This window comes from Bombus pascuorum, chromosome 3 (assembly GCF_905332965.1).
Source record: "Bombus pascuorum chromosome 3, iyBomPasc1.1, whole genome shotgun sequence".
NCBI classification, from domain to species: Eukaryota; Metazoa; Arthropoda; class Insecta; order Hymenoptera; family Apidae; genus Bombus; species Bombus pascuorum.
In genome coordinates, this window is record NC_083490.1 from 6,026,332 (window position 1) to 6,047,397 (window position 21,066).

The following is a 21,066-nucleotide window of genomic DNA, read 5'->3' on the forward strand; positions in this document are numbered from 1 at the left end:
ATAATCATCTTGATCATTGTAGATGCGCAAATCGTGACTCTAGCTATATTGAAATAAATGGTGAAAAGATCTGAAATTTATATACTGTTATCAAAAAAAAGACATGGGATGTATATATAAACATGTTACATCTACAACTCACACTTCTTTGGTTTCATGATTGTGTCATACACATTCAATATTGCTAGTTATCAACGTTTAGATAATTTGTATTAAGATTCTAATACTCTTATGCTTATATAAGGATTTGTTCTAAGTGCATCGATTTGCACTTAACGCAGCAAAACTAAGTTTTAGTCATCTTTTACAACCAGTTTTATTATTAAGATAAAATATATTTAAGTTACTTTTATATTCTCACATACATATTTTGTGATCACAGATGTGGTTTCATTACTTCTCCTCGATTCAGTAAATTGCAACCTTTGCATTCTATTAGTTAAAGTCATAAAGATTCGATACTTGCTTTTATAATTTATAAAGAAATATTTTTCGAAAACATTCGTCAAATTATTTTTTAACAAATTTAAATTAATTTTTACCTATATCTACATGTATTAATAATTAATATTATGTCCTTTAAATATTATTTAGGAAATTTGCTTTTATTTATCGTTGAACGGGCATTAACTTTATAAGAAAGCATTATATGGATGTATGATTTTATCTGAGATTTCTTGTGTAATGTTTCTGTAATACAGTTAGACATGATAATTTATGAAAGATAAAATCATTTAATCAAAAGAAATCAAAACTAGATACGATGTTTCCAAAGTAATCTAAAGTAATCGCATTAGGTTATATTCACTGATCTAGTCGTAGAGGAAGCAATTCTTAAAAAACCAAATTGAAAATCAGTACATGGCAAAGAAGCTGGATGAACATACCGTTTCCATATTATCATGTTAATGAGCATTTAATATCACATTTTTTATCAAGCTCGTAAATTTACCGTTAAAGCTGTTTTAAGCGCCATATGTGCCTCGCCTTTCCCACGAACTTTATATTAAAAAACCTATGTCGACGGTGTTTCAATTGTCGCATACGCTTTTACATATCGTGAATTGCAAACATTTCTAGCATTCAAAATTTTTATATTTCGACCTCAGTCGGGTCATGTATGGATTATAGATCCGTTTACCGATCTAACGTTTCATTCAAAGAAATTCAATTAATTCGTGCAAATGAACCGCTTGGTTAAAGGCAAACTTTTCGCTTGGAAGGAATACACGAGGCATGTGCATGTGTATTTTTGTGCAGTCAGAGTGGCGGATTCGTAGGCTGGTCGGTCGCGAGGCGAAGGGCCGCGTCACGAAGGCAAAGTTAACGGCCCATAATTCATAGCCGACATATAATAAATATCGTTACTCCATCGTAAGCGCACGTAGACACGCGCATTGCGGTCTTATGTGCACGTACCCTTCGTGTAATATGTATGTAAAGATGTAAATGTTGGCGACTCCATATAGGCTTTCCCTGAGATTACGTGGTGAGCTTTCGTCCTTGGCAGAGGTAATAAAAGTCTCCTTTAACAATGCACTCACGCGCAGAATAAAATAATAGTCGCCCTTTTTAAAAGCCTTTTTACCCTTTTATCGTGTACTGTGAATATACAGACGTTTTTTAAAATTCGTGGTCAAGAGAAATTCTTTATTGGGCCGTAGCTTCTTTGAACGTATTGCTTTTATATTCGTTAACTCATTTATCTTTGAAACGTTTTTGCTATCTTCCAGTGTATGTCATTCGCATTAATTTTATGTAACTGGTTTTGTAATAAATAATTGTGTAATTGTTGTTATTTTTAATAGAATATTTACATTTATTTCGAGTTTTCTTAACTGTATAAATAGTATACGTTTAAAAGTATTCGCATAATATATTTTTGTATCTTTTTTAGGTTATTTGTTCTTCTTTATGAATTCGTTTCTTTCGCCACATTGATTTATTGCTTTAAAATTATGTTTACAAAAATTAATTTATATACAAATTATAAACTTATATTTACAAATATTTTATTTCCGAATCTATTACATCACAGTATGACTACACCGACTGTATATGTAAATGACTAACGGTAGGCAGAAACAAAAAAAATTTTATACACTCGCATTTTTAGTCTTCCATGCCATTGGGTCATTGAACTTACGAAACAACGTTGTATCCTTGAGTTACAAGTTTATGTTTTTCGTTTTCTTCGACATCGTGTATAGGAGAGAGTATGTATAAATAAATGTGTACGTACATACCAACTTTGAGTTTCTTTATGAGATTTACAAAATTGTCACTTTAATTGTTAATTAGATTTTCTAATAATAATAACTAAAATAAATATAATTTTTTGTACTTTGCAGATGCGTAAATGTCACGACAATCTCATATATTTCACATTAACTTCAACGATCCTCCGAAGGAATAAGTTCCAAAGATACTGCAAATATGCTTGTAAACTCTATTCGTGTGTGTGAGCGTGTGTATCAAAACGAGATAAAAAATATTATACGCGCAGAGGAACCCAAAATAAGGTGAATAAAAAATATCTTGCATGGCCGACCACCGCGGTTTGCGGTTACAGTGTGCAACGAAAAAAGAATTCTTCATTTCGTCTCTTTCTTCTTCCTTTCTTCATTCGACTTGTTCCTGTCCTCTTGGTTCGCCATCCTTCTCTTCGTTCTTCGTTCGTGAGACTTTCAACGTGTGTAGACAGCCGGATTTATATTCAAATGAATCGCCGTGGAAGGGTCGACTTATCAACGTATCAAACCCGACGAGGCGAAGAATAGACAAGGGGGTGAGTTGCGAAAGAATGTTTGCTTCTTGATCGATCACTGGTATCGCTTGAGGGAATTGTTATTAATTATCCTAAGAACTTGTTCCTTGATAATTAATTCTGGAATACGAAGAACGCCCATTTCGTATTGTAGTCGAATCTGTCATTTATCATATTATTATCCAACTAAATATTTATGTATCATCGACGACTGGCGTTCAGTGTTGAACATTAAAACAAATTTTATATTTTATATCGTAATATAAAATGTTTTCGATATTTCAAAAGACCAATGTATATAGTTTTTAACTCTTTGCGCTTGTACGAAATATTTTTTTAGTATACTCGCGCGATACGTTGTAATTAATACGCACAGATTTATATACGTAAAAGATAACCGTGGCAATTACGTAGACGGATAGCCAATAACGACGATTGCCCTTTCGAAATATTACGCGGCGAATAGTCATTATTTTGTGAATAAGCTCGAAAAGTTTTTCGAGGGCGCAATTATCGGCAGAACGATTTCCTTCGTTCGCGCCGCTACATGACTTTATTTAGCTTTAGTTTGTTGAAACCGGTTGCAAGCGACTTCTCTCTTCTCTTACTGCAATACCGAGAGTTCGGTGCTCCGCATCATTTAGGGTTCCTCGGGTGGAGGAAGGAATTTCGCGTTCACCACGCTCGACAGCTTCTTTCGCATAAAGGTAATCCTTCGTGCAGCAACTTTCGAATGATTTAGTAATACGTGCTTTGATTTATCGAGTATTTATGAATTCGTAACACCAATCATTTTTCGTTGGGTTGCGTTTATAAGTTACACGATTTCGAAAAAAATATTAATAGAAACGAAACGTTATAATTCATAGGAATAATTGGGTTGCAACTGCGATATCAATCGGATTAATTAGCGAACAGAATGATCAAATATACTGTACGATTATAAATACAATTAAATTGTGACGAAGTGATTTACTAAGTTAGTTACGATATAATAGATTACAGACGATAATCGTAACAATTTAGTTGCGATAGTCGATTTATCTTGCGATCGAGGAACTTTTAAAAGCTTCGATCCCTTCGGGGAATGACGTTCAAGTGCAAAGAAATTCGGTCAGGGCCGTCATACGACTCGATCTTCCGCTTTTTGCAGTTAAAGAGTCGCGTCTTAATTATCCTTTTTTCTTATCCGTCGGAGCTTGTAAATTACATTCCATGGTTGGCCGACGTACCAGGAGGAAAGCGGATCACCGTGCTTCGCATTAGATCGAGCGTGGGTAGCTTGCGTCATTAAGCATAGTAACTTACGGTACAAGAATGACTTTGGCTTTGGCGGAGAAAGTGACCGGGTGTGGCCATTGCGAGACATTGTACATCGTACGCATTTGTATACACTAGCCTCGAAGAAAGATTTTCGTTGTTCGTTGTCTTTGACAGCGTCTATTGTTCTATCGATTTTTCCCTTGTCTCAATGGTTAAGACGTTTCTCTTAGTAAAGCTGTTCTGAAACTGCAACCCATAAGGATGTAAATCTCATTTCTAACAGTCGGGTCTGCCAGTACGGCAGTTATTATCGAGAAAGGAATTTAGTTGAAGAAATCGGCGAATTCTTTTTGTTTTAATGAATTCTTACTTAGCGAGAAATTGAACGTAATTCACGTGGAGATATTATCTACGCTCTATGATTTTTGTACATTATGAAACAAATATAATTTTTTTCATATATGATTTTATTTTCAAGAAACATCGTTGCCGATGTACTTTGTATAGCTTTAATACGTATAATTTCATCAGAATGATACAGATTGTATCGTACCTGGGGATATATCGTAAATGCAACATGTCTTCGTCGACTGATGTTTGCTTCGAATAACGAGAAGGACGTAAAGCATGTTCAAACCTCGAATAAACGTAGAAAAACTGGCCTCCAAGTCTTGCGAGGTACGCTGCAAAGCTTTGTGTCAAATTTGGTAAGTTTAATATTTATGTTTCCGGTTGAAGCCGGTTTGTCGGTAGCATTATTGCGGAACATATAAAAAAGGTGCGGGCATATGTATCGAAAATCTTTAATCGTATTAAAAAAGAATTAATTCGCATAAAACAATGTTGAAATCATTAAACTATGTTAGACATGTCCTCCGCATATTGCATAAAATTATAGAAGAGGAACGAGTACGAGTTATATTTTTTTTATTTTTAGTTATAGCTTCCCACGGATTAATGGATACTTTGGATAAGTGCATCCATAATTGTAGTACTAAAAGTTGACTTCTACTTTTAAACATATAGGCGATGACTTGGATCGCTAAAGTAAACTGCATCGAGTTAAACGCCATTAAAATGTGGTGTCCGTCGAGTATACGTTAGTAGCGGAAATGATGGAAATTCTAGGCACTGATGCATTCGAATTTCAAGATTTTTATCTGGCGAGCTCTGTGTTTGGAATCATTGTTTTCAGGAAACGTAAGAAACGTAAGACGTGTTCGAACTTACTATCAACCAAGTTGAGCCACCCGAACCAAACGTGCAAACGGTTTGGCCGGTTTTCGAGGTAGAGTTCATCGAACCTTGGTTGCAAGGGATTGATCGTGTATGGCTACCGAAGGTATGTGCACAAACAATCATTGATCTGTGACGCCCGACCGCCTACATATTACTTACATATTATCTAGTTCGAGCTCAAATAGGACGCGCCGCTTAGATTCAGAAACAAAACCTCTGTTATCACTTTCATCAGCTACGAATAATTTTATAAGCAATTTCTAGGCCAAGGTAAATAATTTTCACTACTAGCGTCGAGTAAGAGTTTTATCCGATCGTATATAACTACTTGCTCTTCTTTTAACGAAGATCTTTCCTTTCAAACTGTCGTTATATATCATTGGCTATTTTATTATATACTTATTACATTATATTTATTATATACCAAGACGACTGGATTGAAAATAAAATTATTACAATTCTTTTTACAGTGAATTTCGTAATAAAAAAGAAGACCGTGGATCTGTCCGTGAGAATATTTGCCATTTTTCGTAGTTTAAGAATGCACAGAAACTCGTTAAACATTTATCCACCAAGCCGTACACTCGCCTCTTTCCTCTTCTTTGCAACTGAGAAGAACCGTCCCGGGACCATTGTTAAATCTTTTTCGAGGTTATTACACGTACGATATGTAAATGTGTCGCTGGGTCCGGTCCTCGACGTCGGAGGACCAGCTTCTTTCTTTTTCTTTCTTTCATTCCGATCCTTCTCTCTATTTCTCTTTTATTCCACACGGCTTCTTCTCTCATCTTGTCAGGGGCGGATCAGATCGAATCTGTCTCGATAAAATAGACCTGTTCACGATAATAAAGCCAGCCAATTAGAATTCATGAGAGGCAAGTCAATTCATTCGTCGAGATGATCTTCCGAATTTCTTGTTTCTTACTGCAACTATTCTATATATATGCAATAATGTTTCTTTATTAGACCTCTAAATATCGTATACCTATTTATACTGTATTCGCTATAATTATACTATATTTCATTACACGTATAATTTACATGAAATAGCACGCACATCATACGAAGTAAAATTTTCTTTCATAAAAATGAATTGTTAAAAACATTACCGAAGTTTCTATTTTGTACATATATATATATATGTATATGTATAATTATATCGAATTATAAACCTTTATTCATCAGTCCAACAATTCGATGAACTCATATTTTTTATGCCAAAAATAGCATCTATGTAATGAAGATTTAAAAATATAGAGGATGAACAAGTATCCAACTACGATTCTTACCTAAAATGTTTCATCAAGTAATTGTAAGTAAGAAGTATCGCTCGTTCATAATTCGGTACTCAATTTTGGCGTAACAGTTTGTATCATTTTTAGCAAAATATTGATATTCTATTATTTAAACTATTCGATAGAAAAAGAAAACTCTATTGGAAAGGTTTGCGTGGATCCGCTCCTGCCGTATGCCACTACTACCTCAGCATCGTCATCACCATCTCCCTGGCTCCTCCGTAACGGATAGGCTTCACCTCCAGAACGGAACTCCAGTCTGCTTCCAGTTTCTCCCTCGAGAATGCTTGTTGACTTAGTCGGAGTTTGGCTCCCACAACGCGCGCTTCGTGGCCACTCCACTGACTTGTCCCATCAGAGAACTGGTCCATGCTCTGACAGAAAATATCATTTAGTATCGAAGATCTTGGAACAACTTGCATAGTGTTCGTTGACCTTCGTTGCATCGAATTATTCGATACGAAAAACATTCCCTAAGGATACAAAAAGACTTTCGAATCTACTTCGTAATTGTGTTTTGTTATAATTTTGATAGTGTTTATAATTAAAGTAAAAAAGAAAGAAAAGATAACATTATCGTTCAAAGAAGTTGATACGAGGAAGAAATGTGTGGCAAGCAGTATCGTCGAGATATCGAAGACAGACAATGATCGACACTTGAAAGGTTCATTTATTATCACGATTAAATACAAAGTCATAGTTAATATTCGTATAATTCAATGTTAAATCGATTACAGTAATGTGCACCGTGATACCTGTTTTTACAGGTTTTACTCTGGTTTTACTCAGTCTATGCTTCACTCTACTTACCGCTGACCCTGTTCATAATAATTAATGGTGTTAGACTCCGTGAATGCCTGCGGACTGGTCATGCCTGGCTCTCGTACAGAATAGGCTGCGGTTTTATTTGCTTCTATTAGCACTGGTTATTTTCAAAATTGTTTGTAAAGAATTTTTCTGCGGTAAACGTTTGCTTTAAAAATAGTTATAGCCTATTGTTATAGTAATTGGGGAAATGATGAATTCTTTCTCCACGTGTATTTAGTTATAATACAAGTATCAGTTTTTGAATATCGTTATCGCGATTGTTATGTTATACTTGTAGCGAGATGATCCAAGAGCTCGTGGTGGTAAAAACGAGATAAATTAGAAATATCTCATTTACGTCACAATGTAAATCTTTAATTTATATAACTTCCCAGAAGGAAATGTAAAAATCTGTACTAGCAGTATAATTTGCGAAGTATGACGGAAGAACGAGTATACAACGTACGGTCTATATTTTCTTCAAGAGAAAAGCAATTTTCCATTTGTTGGTTTGATTATTAGCGACGCGCGTTAGTGCGATTTCCAAGCAGTTCCTGATTAAAACCGGTGCTCACTTTTACCCAGGCACTAAATCTAATCAAATGAACCGACAAGGCTTAATTACCGAGGCGAATCGTAATTACAGGTGTGCCATTCTTCGGAGGAAAGGGAGGCGGGCGCATAAGGATGCGCTTACGCAGGAAACGGTGCATGTCCCGGTGACGCTACAGAAACTTGGAGCCATACAGAGCCATACAGAGATAACCACGGAAGTACGGATGACGCGATGAGACTGAGCCCGATTATCTTGTCGTGGGCCACAGCGAGTTGGCTTGGTCCAACCGGAACTACGGCGATACGAGCTCAAGCCTCGAAGGACTACGAGTTGTCGACTGAATTCTTCCTGGTACCTAGCGACGTAGCGATGGACAAGAACGGTCTGGCCAGTGTAGCGAGTGTCATCAGCGTTCCAGCACCGAACAGGACGGTTTCGGTGTTCAAAATGCCTCCTGGAAAGAAGAACCAGGAGATCGAGGTCGATACTCGGCCGTACTCGAGGTCCTTGCTCAGACAACGACCCTGGGCTCTTCCTCTGGCGGCCCTCAGCGCAGCCACGATGCTCCTCATGGCTGGCTTCGAGGTTTTCGTACTGCTCAAGGTCGGTTCGTTTACCTTTACAACCAACCTTTTTCAAACCGATCTCGGTCGATCGCAAATTCAACCGAAGATCAGAGAAACGATAGTTCGCTGGTGAAAATAGAGAAATGTACGATTTATTTATCGAAAAACAGCGTTTATAAAAATTTCGTTAAATCTATGCGCGGTCGATCCTAGCTTCTTTCTCGTCCATTGTAGATTACTTGTATATCGCGTAATCGCTTTACGCTTCTCAATGGTTTTCATTTAAAAAAATAAAAAGGTATTTGTAAAGATTATAAATGTAAATCGCGAAGGGTATTATTTTAAAATGCAAGCGTCGTGGTGACATACAATTTATAATTCGACGGTTTCACTACCGGAAATAGAGCGCAAAGACGTTTTGTTTTACAAGCGCTAAAAAAAAAGCGGAAAGAGCTTGTTACCAATTGAACCGATCGCGTGCGATAGCGTGAAACGTATTTTCGCGGTCGTATAAGCATCTATAATTGAAATTTGAGGAAGCACCGGATTAATAGAGCTTAGAAAGAAATCTTTATCTCTTTTCCTCTCGATAGTACGTGGAAATGTATACAAGAATTTATGGTAATTGTTTTCGTTCATACTTCGACAAGCTCCAATAACCAGCACGCTCGCAATTTCGCCGAGACCTAGGCCTAGTTTGCATGTCGACTGCCTATTTCTCCTAGTCGTGTCGTCTGCTCGTATCGATACACTCCATTGAACAGGAGCCACCAGGAAAGCCTTTGATAGCTTTGATGTCTATACTATCTTTAATAGCGTCATTATGCTGCCAAGGATTTTAACGTTGATCGTCATTCTCTCAAATTTAAATTGCAAGACAGGGGGGTATTCCCGATCAAATGTTCTCAGAACCAATTACTGCTCGTCCTTTCTCTTTTATTTAATATTCTCACAAACGAGAAATGAAATATTAGCGTAAATCAAAGCAACAATTAATTTAATTCATTTTATCAAACATATGCATGTAGTTGCATGCATCGCTAAGGGTTCTATGTTTATTTTAACAGATACGTATGGCTGCTTTATTAGTTAGTCTAATTGGTGAAATTAACCCGCGTAATTATAATTTATCTATGTATGATTATATCGCGGCATGTAAAGATTCACTTTGCGAAAAGTCTGACATGCAACAATTCTTATCTTATCTTTCTAGCTTGTCGAACATTAATAGGACAAACGCGGATAAACAAGGAGATTTTACCTTAGAAACATACATCGAGGTACTTTCTGTTTGCCATATCGAGGTTTCCTTCGTTAAGGAAGAAAAATTAGAGCATGCTGATTTTCTCGCGTGAGACGCCGCCGTTTACTACTTACTTACATTATTCTCCCAGAATTTCTGTCCTACAAAATCGTATATTATGTAAATTATGCTCTTAGAATACGTTTCGTCAATACTACAAAAATAGTCGGTGTAAAAATTATCTTCGCCATAAGAATACAAATAACATAACATTTAATGAAATTTTCCAGGCAAGGGTAACCGCGCCAAACAGACGACATTTATTTCTGGGACAAGCTCTACTTTTAGGCCTTTTCCTCCTGGCAGGACTCTCAGCAGCAGCCTCCCTCAGTCAAAACCCTCTGTCATGCGCTGCATTTAGATTAGTCGGCTTACCTGCTGCTCTTGTATTTGCAGCCTTGCTGGTTAAATGCGTGTTCCTGCTCTCGTTAAATAGTGGAGTTTATCTACCAGCACCTTATCAAGTAAGTTTGATAACGATTCAGAATCTTAATACATTACATTGCAAAATACATTGCAACGTAAGAACAATGTAAGTTTTCCATTGCGTAGGTAAGATGAATTCAAAATTCATCGAAAGGAAAGTAAACTTAACATTTTTTCGACAAAAGACTCTCTTTTTTCGCTCGCTGTTTAATAATTTTCTATTTTACGATTTACTTACAGTTGAGTAATACGTCATATTTAAGGTGTAGGGAGATATCTTATTTTTGTAAAATTAGCCAACAGTTCATTGTGCATACTATTAAAAAAAGGAGCGTAGAATCTATTATTTCTACCGCGGTTCGTAGTTTGTCTAAATTTATACGTCGTTTCCAACGAAAGGTAGAGATGTTTCTTTAATTTTGTATAGTGTTACTTTCTATGCCATTCATCCAATGCCCGACCGTAAGGCGATTGAAACACAATCGAAAGTTCTTGTCCTAGCCAGTGTGAATACAGCCTTAGAAAACGGCTCGCAGAAACTCGTGGAACAACTCTCACGAAGGATGCACGGGATTTTTCTTATTTCGCCGTGTCGGAGATCCGGATGTCGATCTCGATCGACTATTTGTACGTGCGGGACGGGATCTGAATGAAAAGTAACGCAGTAGTAACGCCCGCTACTAATAGCAGTAAATGCAGCTGTTGTGGTCGTTAAGCATGCCTTGCCGTTCGTTGAATAATATTAATATCTCCGACATTTTCTGCCTCGCCTAACGGATTCAACGGATTTTCTTCTGTTGCTTTTTATCGATAGGTGTGATTATATGCATCGAAGGAAGCGACGTTAAAAACTAGAAAGCAATTTATAAAATAATCTGTTAGAAAAATCAACCGCATCTCTTTTCCTCCTATAATAATTCTTCGTTTATAATCGCGATCGTTTAATAGAACCTTGAACATGGCGGGGAACTGCTCGTTCATCAATAAATTATAATGTGACTGACAAGCGTTAAGAATGTTAATTAAGAATACCATCGTAATAATTACAGCGATTCATCGTTAATCGGTCAAAGCCCGATGCCCATTCAATACATTTTTCAAGACTCTATTGAAATACAGCTTATATACGTGTACCACATACGCGAACGTTAATATATGGTGTATGTTCGTCCTCTGTGTTACAGGCACTAGTATTGGGATTCGCCGTGCTCGTGCAGGTAGCTATCATTGGACAATGGTTTTACGGCGAACCACCTACGGTGGTTCAGGTACAAAATACAGGACAAAACTCTCCAATGTCCTGTTGCAAAACTCCTCTTGGACAGATAGTGGCTTCCCTCGGGTAAACTTTTGAAATGTAAACCTCTTCCATCGACAATATTTCACGGTTTTAAAAATGACACTTGCCATCCGGCTATGAATTGAAATTACATCGTTGCAATGGAAAGTTGTTAGGAAATATTTCCAGACTTGTACGATTCTAATCTTCCTATAACTCGAAGGAAACTTATCCGGCTTTAACACGCTATCGATATAAAAACGAAAGAAAGATAATTTTTCCAAATCTATAGAAACGTAAATTCCGAATGAAATTTTGAAGGTGACGCATTGAAGATCGGACGATCGGTTTTCAGATATCCGGGCGCGCTGTTGGTTGCAGTAGCTTGTTTAGCAGTTCGAGCACGCGGCGTTCGAGACAACAACCGGGAAGCAGCATTTATTGGCTTGGCTGTTGGTTTATCGCTTCCGATTTGGATATCGAGTGCGATCGGTTCAGTGGCTGCCTCGACGGAGAGTGACAGAGAAGCCTGGCTAGCTTATGGTTTATTGACTACTTCCCTTCTCGTGTTCCTGACGATGTTCCTGCCGAAGGGTCGGCAGTTAGCTGCCCTCGGTCGAGAAGCTTCCGCAACGGTGATTCGTGATCGAGACGATGCTTTGAGCTCGCTTCCTGGCAGCCGTTACTCGCCTTCCTTCTTCCACTTCAAGCCAGCTGAAGCTTCTTTAAAGAGAAAGATGCATTATCACAGCGGCGGTACGTTCATAGTTGTGTATTCTTTGGCTTGTTACGTGTATGTAATTGAAGACATTTTCACCAATTAAAGCGTTACCGCTAAGCTATTTATTAACGCCTCCTCGGCGTACAGAATCTGTTAGTAACGTCGTTAATTAAGAAAAACAAAAATCACGAGTATTTAGCCAAAATGCGTATCGTAAAATTTTATTATAGCAAGAAATTTCGTATTACTTCGCTTTTTTTTTTGTTTATTTTACGAATAATACTTTCCAAATGTTGAAATTGAGCGTCGTGCTGATTTCACTATGTTTTTTTTATCAAACGAGCAAATTTCACCTGCGTTTTCATGCACGCATCCACCGTTTCTTGTAGCTCGCTCAAACGTCGTTCCGTTTCGATCACTTCGCACAGTATCAGCGTGTTCGTCATGTTTTATCCATTTCAACCGATCGTAAAACTATATACGAAGAAAGAAAATGATTAATTAAAGTTTAATTAATACAGCGAAGCTATTGTACGTGCGTACGTGTTACGACGAGCTATTAAAAAGTAAAATTTTAGAATTAAAATTTTTCTTGCGTGTAAACAGTGTTAAATCTTATACGGTTTACGACAGGAATGTACGTTAAAATTATATCAACTCGAATTTAATGAAAATCAATTAGTACTAATTGTTAGTGTTTTTACCATTGGTATAATAGTGCATATATTATTGATGCCTTTGATTGCAGATCGCGTGGCATTAGTTTCATCCGCTATACCTGGATGCACTGCCTGCAGGCATGGTGGAAGCCCCATATACTCCGACGGTAAGTTCCTCTAGAAATTAGCTAATTGTAAAGTATCAGCATTTATGTTTGTAACAACCTAAGCTATATATCATTTTAGTTGCAGAGCGTTAGTTGTATTAGGAAATACAGCCTAGGAAACACGTAATTAAAGTAATAGCATGAAAATTTATACAATAAGATATATACATTGTCGGTAATACACAGAATATTCGCGGTATTACTCGCCAATTCCTCTCTTGTGATACATGAGATATATAATTTATTGCGGATCTTCAATGGAAAGAAAATGCAATTTTATCGATCTAAAAATTTTCCTACCGATAGAACGATTAAAAATTCTTTTGTACAGTGTTTTGGATATCAAAACCTAAAGATCTTTCGATATTATATTATCAATAATTTAATATGCCTAATGTTTAATCGAGCTAACGCTAAGCCAATGGATACATATTTTATTTAAATCGAACATACCAAGCACAAACTGATAATTTTGGTACCCGATCATGGTAATCAAGGAAGAAAAATACCACAGATATTACAGTAGTCCCGGAAATACCTCAGTTGATTCTCTCGGTAAATTCCCCGTCCAAACTTTTCCTCCGTTACGGCGTCGCCTCTGGCGACCTTCACCTCGAGGAACGAACGAACGAAAGGGAGGAAAAACCTCTTACTGGAAAGGTGGAGAGGGAGAAAGTTTCGAGGCGGAGGTCAAGCGCTTCTCCGAGAATTAATGTGGAAGGGGAAACAAATCCCGTTAGATCAGACGACGCTAGTTAATCGGTGACCTGTTGTTGGTGGTGGCTGATTGAACTTTTTTCGACAAAGGAGAAAACAAATTCTCCACTTTCGTAGGTAACAGCTAGTCAACATTTTCCTCTAAATATAACAGTATTGGAGCATGAATCATTGAACGTACATTGTCGCAGATACCGCTCTAAATTACAAATTCCACATTTTGTAAATTAGATCGTCCGGATGAGAAAACTTTCGAGTAGAGGAATAGTCGGTTTTTCTTATAGCGATACCTGATACGAAAGATAAAGGGGGTAAATAAGAGTTTTATTTAGAAAACTGATTCTTCATCCAATTTATGATAATGCTTTGATCCAATTTATCCCATGCGATTGATCCATCAGTAAGGAAACAAGGTTTGACAAGTTAGCTTTTATATAGATAATTAAGTATTGTTTTTATGCAGATAATATAATATGGAGATAACAATCTATTATCTTAGGATACGAGAAGAGAAAAACGATTCTATAGTCGCGGTTGCCATCGATGAAATATGCTGTACGTAGCTACTTTTTGGAAAAGGAAAATTTAAATTGTCGAATAATATCTCTTTTTAAGAAGGAAATGTTTCAAGTAAATGTGTTAGCTTCGTAATATATCTCTTTATCGTAATGTCCATTATTACGAGTAGGGCGTGTATTATACTACATATTGCGAGGCAGAGGTCACTAGCCTGCCAGGCATAAACCATCCGCTCGTTTATGACACCGGTTCTAGTTATCATAATATTCAGCTACATCGTTTTTCGAACTTTCGATTAAGTTTATAAATCAATTGCCGTTGCGTAAAAAGTTTGATTGAGATTTCGCTAGAAATATTCTTCAGTTTTTTACGAAACAACGGTATCTGCTTGCCCTTTTGTATCTCTCTTTTAATTTGAAGGAGCAAGGAAAAATATTATCCACTAGCTGATCAAAGGTGATAATTAAATTCCTATGTCAAAAGTCTTTTTTAAACGTATAAATCTTATTGCTACATATTATAGCCACTTTCTAATCTCTTTACTGCGATAATAATAAGTCTTAATATCCACCTATTTGTCTAATAAAAGTTACAAGTATTATACTACTCCGGTTTAAAATTTCTAAGAACTTTTTCCACGATTCCAGAAATAGACATCTTATTAAAAGTTGCTGGCCGACTTTTTCTGTTTCCATTGGTCCTTCGTGACAACACAATTTCAAAAATAATAAAATTACTCTCCCGTAACAAGAAACTTTCGAATAATCACAAGTTTGTGAGCAACGTGACAGGTGTGACCCACTTTGAAATGCGGTTACGTGTACGAAACAATTGTGCCTCTGCTTAATGGAGATTTTGTGTCAGCATTTCGCATGTAATCTCCTGAAGCCTGTCATAAATATTTGCAGAACCTAAGCACGGTTAAAACGAAGATAAAATAATACGAGTACGAATAAAATATAGAAATGTAACACCAAATATAAATACGTTTATCGTGAAAATTACGCTCCACTGCTTAACACGGCCGGAAGGATAAGCGAGCACGCGACCTTTTCATTGTTACCGGAAATTAACACCGTGTTTTGGCAGGACGTAAAAACGGATAACAAATTGCCATCCAGCTGTCAAGTTTCTTAGTCATATTTTAAAAATACGTAAATTCTATTCCTATGAAAAATAGAATTTGTGGGTAAATCTTAAAATTACTTTGATAATGTAATACGAGTCCTTGCTGACTATTTCCACGATTATGAATGATCGTTACACGAATTCACTGAGAAATAAATATATTTTACAGATGTTCATGCACCGATGGAGACGTTCGTCTTACCACCAGGCATGTATTTGAGGCCGGAAGACGCAGGAAATTTGTACACAACTCTATCAGCAAATCCGAACGTATTCTTTCAACGAGCAGCTCATCCCGGGATGATGTATTGATAATTTTCCAGACACACATTCAAATAAATGTCCGATAAAAGGACTGCTTTTCTACATTCTTAGATTAGATAACCATCAGGCGAACTTCGTTTTCTGTTCGCTTGTTTTGTTATTGTTGATAATAAAACGTGTAAGCTTCGTTGGAGATCTTTTTATTAGCTTCTCTCATTGTGGAAGCTATGCACGATTATTTCGATAACAAATCAAAATATAGCAACTGGAGGCGAATTTCGCAAGAAATTATAATAAAGGTACGATCCATTTTTTATATGTCTTCTTTTTCTTTTCATCATTATACCTTGATTATCGAGATTTCAATTATACCTACAAGGAAGATCATGCGAATAATACATTGATGAAACTGCTGCCCTTTTCTATGTTAAAATTCAATCGTACATTACATTGAAAACAATTCTTCGTTTCTTTTTTATCAATGACTCATTTCCTCGCGATTATCACCTTTGCAGCTTTTTCTTATTGAGACGCAGTTAGTTTTAGATTTTGCCGCGCAGTGGAACAAATCTAAAAGCTTGAAAACCTATTTAAAGAATCCCAGATATATACATAGTTATGTTTTATAACATAATATTTACATCTCCTACCTAAATGGTAAAATGAGAGGATTATAAATGTCTAAACATTGAGAACAATATCTAGACAGATTTATAGTCATTTTTATAATATTCGCGTATCTTTCAAAAAGGCTGTGGCGTTATTCAAATATACTACACTACTGTTTACACATGGCTATTATTGATTACAGATTACGTACTACAGTAGAACTCTATTTATCCGAACTTGTCAAAGAATAGAACTCATAAGTGGAACGTTCATATAATAGTAGTTGAATGGTTTTTATAATTACCTATGATTTTTTATCCAAATATTATCCAAAGATTTAATAGCACATTTGCCCATCGTTTCTCTGCTTGCAGAAATGCATCACTTCTTATTTTGTAAATGAATTTCCGAGACCTGTAATTTCAAAATGCTCGGATTTTTAGCTAATCGATTCTTTATTTATTTGTATTATTTTATTTATTTATGTTCTTATTAACTAGAAAGAAAATTAATGAAGTTCATTTAAAAGCGTTGTATATGCGAGTCATTTCAGAATTTTACTTAATGAAAGAATTCCGATAAGCGGAGTTGTAGTATACTACGTATTTTGCATTTACTACAAAGCATACATATTTACTACGCGTAATTGCGTATGTACAATGCACTTTAACACAGAATGGTGACAGTAAACGACAGGTTGCTTTCTTGACGTCACATGGTGTAGTAGAGGGGAGATTGCTCTCTTCACAGCACGCTCGTCCGTGCATCACAGCTGTCAATGGTATGGTTCTTTATAAAAGAATGTTTTCGTGTATCATAATCGAAAAGTAATGTAACACCTGTGAAATCTCCCTTTAAGTACTCGTTAACAATATTTGAATAAAAATCTAGAACAAAAAGATTAATTAACCAACCGTTGACATTTCATATATTACTTTTTAACCTAAAAAGTATATTGGAAAACAGTGCACAGTCACTGTAATATAATCTGATTCCAGATGCTAACAAAGTTAGAGTGAAATTTTGTATGATTGTTTTACAATATATGTACATCGTATTATCCTAAAAATGGCTGATACATCAAAATATCTTAGGTGAGTAAAAATTGTATATGTATCTTTTTTTGTATATGTCCTTTTTTTAACCAATGTTCTTTCCTTCAAGTCTGTATCGGACTGTAACCTTTGCCTCTTATGCTTCGAATTTAAATTATGAATTAAAAATTTAATATCTAATTAAAAATATGTTTTTGTTTTATATCTTGATCGATATATTTGTTATCTATGCTTTATGATAGTAAATAACTTTAGTAATAAAAAATTACCTCCTATGTATTTTAGAATCTACTTCGTCACATGGAATGTGGCAACTAAATACCCAGAGGAGGATTTGCATGAACTTCTTGATGTGAATCAGATTGACAAGTCAAAAACATTACCAGATTTATACATTGTTGGGTGTGTATAATTTACGCAAATTTATTTATATCATCTATAAAATGATTAAATTCATAAATTATGTTAGATTACAAGAAGTTAAAGCTCAGCCACAAAATATGGTGATGGACATATTCTTCGATGATCCATGGACTAAATCTTTTAGGTATATATATAAACGTGGGAAATATTACAGTAACAAATTTAATTGTATATATAAATTAACAGTTACATTTTTGAAAGCTAACAATTGTTATGTTAAAAATGGTATTTAACAATTTTATTGTATACAATTCTTGCAGAGATATATTAAAGAAATATGATTACGTAAAAATACGTACACAACGTTTACAGGGTCTTGTTTTAAATATCTTTTGCTTAAGAAAACATATTACACATTTAAGATTAATAGAGGCTCAATATACAAGGACAGGATGTGGAGGCATGTGGGTAAGAAGAAATTATAATTATATAAACTCATTCCTTAATTTTTTTTAGCGAAAAAATATATTATTTAAAGGGAAATAAAGGTGCAGTGAGTATAAGATTAAATATGTATGGAATTAACATGTGTATAGTAAATACACACTTGACACCACATGATCATTTATTAACAGACAGAATTATGGATTATAATACAATACTCACAAGTCATAGTTTTAGTAGTCCAGATACTTCAAAAATATTATTTCATGAGTCAGTAATTTTCTTTAAATTAATACAATTTAATCCATAAATACAAAATAAATTATCCATATCACTTTTCTGTACAGTTATGTGTTTTGGATTGGTGACTTAAATTTTCGATTACATGGAGAGGATTTAACTGCCACAGAAATAGACATACTAGTTAGGAAAAATGAATTAAAATCCTTATTAACCAGAGATCAATTGAAGATGGTAATGGAGAAGGGTGAAGCTTTTTCTGAATTGAATGAGAATCCTATTACATTTCCTCCTACTTATAAATATGAATTTGCATCTCAAGAATTTGATCTCAAGTAAGATAAGACTATGATACTCGCATTTTCTAATTGTATTTTTTTTTAACTAAGAATTTTCTATTTAGGCGTCGACCATCATGGACTGATAGAATTTTGTACAGAGTAAATGCAGATATTTATGACGATGTTAAATTGAATGCTATTCAGCGTAATTATAAAAGTCATTCCAATTATGTACAATCAGACCATAAGCCTGTCACAGGAGAATTTGATATTGTCGTAAGATTTTTTTGTACAATATAAAGATCAGTGAAAATTAATAATAAATAACAGAAGATGTCATTTTATTATAAAACTTTGCATTATGTATATAGATCAGACCAAATGTAGAGGACCATGGTGTAGAGTTCCAACCTGTGTCATCATGGTTTATAGATGAAGAAAATTCAGTATCATATAGATTATTAGGAGACGCGAGACCAGCTAGCGGCGATTGGGTGGGTCTTTTTCACAATGAATTTTCCAGTCTAGACGAATATATCGTTTATGAATATGTAGGTCGAGGTGAGCTAGATATCATTTTATTATATTTCTTTAAATATATTAATTAATTTTCATTTTGCATACATATATTACAGTTATTTCGGTAAATCAATAATAAAGACTTATGATAGGTAAATCGTCTCCAGTTCCTCTCGAACCTCACTCGATCACCGAGCGAATTTACTTTAGCGATACTGCCCTTCGAGCACCAGGAATGTATCGTTTGGTGTATGTTGCTCAACGAGGGAATCTTGTTGGAATTTTAGGCATTAGTCCACCGTTTCCAGGACATCACAGACCTGCTTGATAAATTGGTTCGTGTAATAGTCAGAATAGGCAGAGTGATAGTCGCTTAATGTTTAATGAATATGAAGATGCTGCACCTTATGTGTGTGCTTAGTTAACAAATTTATATACACAAATATTGGATAATTTTATTAAGTGGTTGAGAATTATTTTATTTGACTGTAACTCTTTGGGGTCCAGTATTTTTTTATTTTCTTGTTAGAATGAATACCTGTTTATAAAGACTAAAATACTATTTTGCATATACACCTATGCAACATATATATCATGAAAATGATAAACATATTGAATACTTTTTGTGCTTTAAATTAGTACTGTATAGGATAATTCCACCAAATAAGGATGAGCTGTACTTATTTCATGATTGAAGATGGAAATAATTGTGGAGAAACAAAGTTGAATGGTTGAAACGGTATTATTTTTCTGCAATGTGTTATTTGATTTTATGAATATTGTAGATGTAATATGCACTTAGAAAACCGAATATTTCATAAGATATCTGATAGTTTACATTATATATCGATTTTATTATAGCGAACATTCAAAGAACATAACAAGAGGTTAATATATTTTGCCCATATATTTTTGACATATTATGTTACTGTAATTGATAGAAAATTATGTCACAGAGAGTTAATATCATTATATCATATAAATTTTTGTCTACAAAAATTTTATTTTATTTATATCTTAAAGATAATACTTACTTAACATTTGGACTCAATATGAGTTTGAGTAACGAACAAATAATTGTTATACCAACAAGGACCACAAAGAGTTTAGACACATTAGAATTTTTAGCTATATGCATTGTCGTATTTATGAACTTAAACATGTATAAGAGATTTCTGGGAATTGGGGACAAAAAGACAAAACAAGAAGAGATTAGTAAGTATTGTATTATTCAGTAAATAATACATATTTTGTAAATTAATTCTTTCTAAGCAATTTGAGGATAGATAATTTTATAAAAAAGCTATATTTTTATAATAAATTCATAAAAATTAGTCTTTATTTTATGGAATAATGTTTTCGTACATAAAATGCCCTGTAAAATGTTGATATTTGCTGGATAATACAATAGCGATAAATGAGAATAAATATACGTAGGTGGAAAATGATACTCTCAAAACAATACATAATGTAATTTATACAACACTCAATTTTCTGGTTAATTTTGAAATGTTACTTTCGGTACCTGGTTTTGCTCTTGGGTTATTACCCAAAAGCATTAGTGCTTAATCGTCTTACGCTTCAGAGGATATAGCGAGTGTGTCGGTTATTTTTGCACACTTTATATTCGAACAAGCAGTCCTAGATAATTACAAATTTTTATTAGTTTAGTAGAAAACCTTTTGGTTCGATTGGCGAAATGTGTGTAATGGTGGTTTGGTTGTACAAACCTATATTATTTTATTTTTGTATAGCACAACAGAAACGCAAAAACATGGCAAATAAATGTATAATGTAGTATCGGGAAGGATACAAATAAAAAATATTTTTTACTCATGCTAAGCAGTTTTTGAAATACCATTTATTGTTTTTTGTTGAA

At 34.9% G+C, this 21,066-nt stretch overlaps 2 protein-coding genes and 1 long non-coding RNA gene across 7 annotated transcripts; 2 read left to right on the plus strand and 1 right to left on the minus strand.

The window, feature by feature from the left end:
• The first annotated feature begins 480 nt into the window (after positions 1 to 480).
• Positions 481 to 15,992, plus strand: LOC132905194 (uncharacterized). Of its 5 annotated transcripts, XM_060956227.1 has the most exons (9): positions 481 to 2,234; positions 2,352 to 4,737; positions 4,968 to 5,920; positions 8,018 to 8,530; positions 10,027 to 10,260; positions 11,407 to 11,564; positions 11,857 to 12,257; positions 12,971 to 13,048; positions 15,582 to 15,992. In XM_060956227.1, the coding sequence occupies exons 4-9, from the start codon at positions 8,159 to 8,161 to the stop codon at positions 15,722 to 15,724; spliced, it is 1,386 nt and encodes a 461-aa protein (XP_060812210.1). In that variant the 5' UTR covers positions 481 to 2,234; positions 2,352 to 4,737; positions 4,968 to 5,920; positions 8,018 to 8,158; the 3' UTR covers positions 15,725 to 15,992. The 5 variants fall into 5 exon arrangements, with proteins under 5 accessions (XP_060812210.1, XP_060812212.1, XP_060812209.1 ...); XM_060956229.1 differs by lacking the exons at positions 481 to 2,234; positions 2,352 to 4,737 and having other exon boundaries at positions 4,854 to 5,372; positions 5,440 to 5,920; XM_060956226.1 differs by lacking the exons at positions 481 to 2,234; positions 2,352 to 4,737 and having other exon boundaries at positions 4,854 to 5,129; positions 5,226 to 5,920.
• On the minus strand, positions 9,409 to 11,490 carry LOC132905202 (uncharacterized). The gene is made up of 3 exons (XR_009657757.1): positions 11,364 to 11,490; positions 9,996 to 11,073; positions 9,409 to 9,897 (listed from the first exon to the last, which is right to left on the minus strand). It is a non-coding gene; the product is annotated as an uncharacterized LOC132905202 (long non-coding RNA).
• A 1,003-nt stretch (positions 15,993 to 16,995) lies between the features above and the next one.
• LOC132905195 (inositol polyphosphate 5-phosphatase K-like) lies at positions 16,996 to 21,023 on the plus strand. Its single transcript, XM_060956232.1, has 9 exons — positions 16,996 to 17,379; positions 17,626 to 17,742; positions 17,810 to 17,887; positions 18,024 to 18,171; positions 18,242 to 18,417; positions 18,495 to 18,722; positions 18,791 to 18,944; positions 19,040 to 19,229; positions 19,340 to 21,023. Exons 1-9 carry the CDS (start codon positions 17,354 to 17,356, stop codon positions 19,513 to 19,515), a joined length of 1,293 nt encoding a protein of 430 aa, XP_060812215.1. The 5' UTR covers positions 16,996 to 17,353; the 3' UTR covers positions 19,516 to 21,023.
• Positions 21,024 to 21,066: the final 43 nt, after the last annotated feature.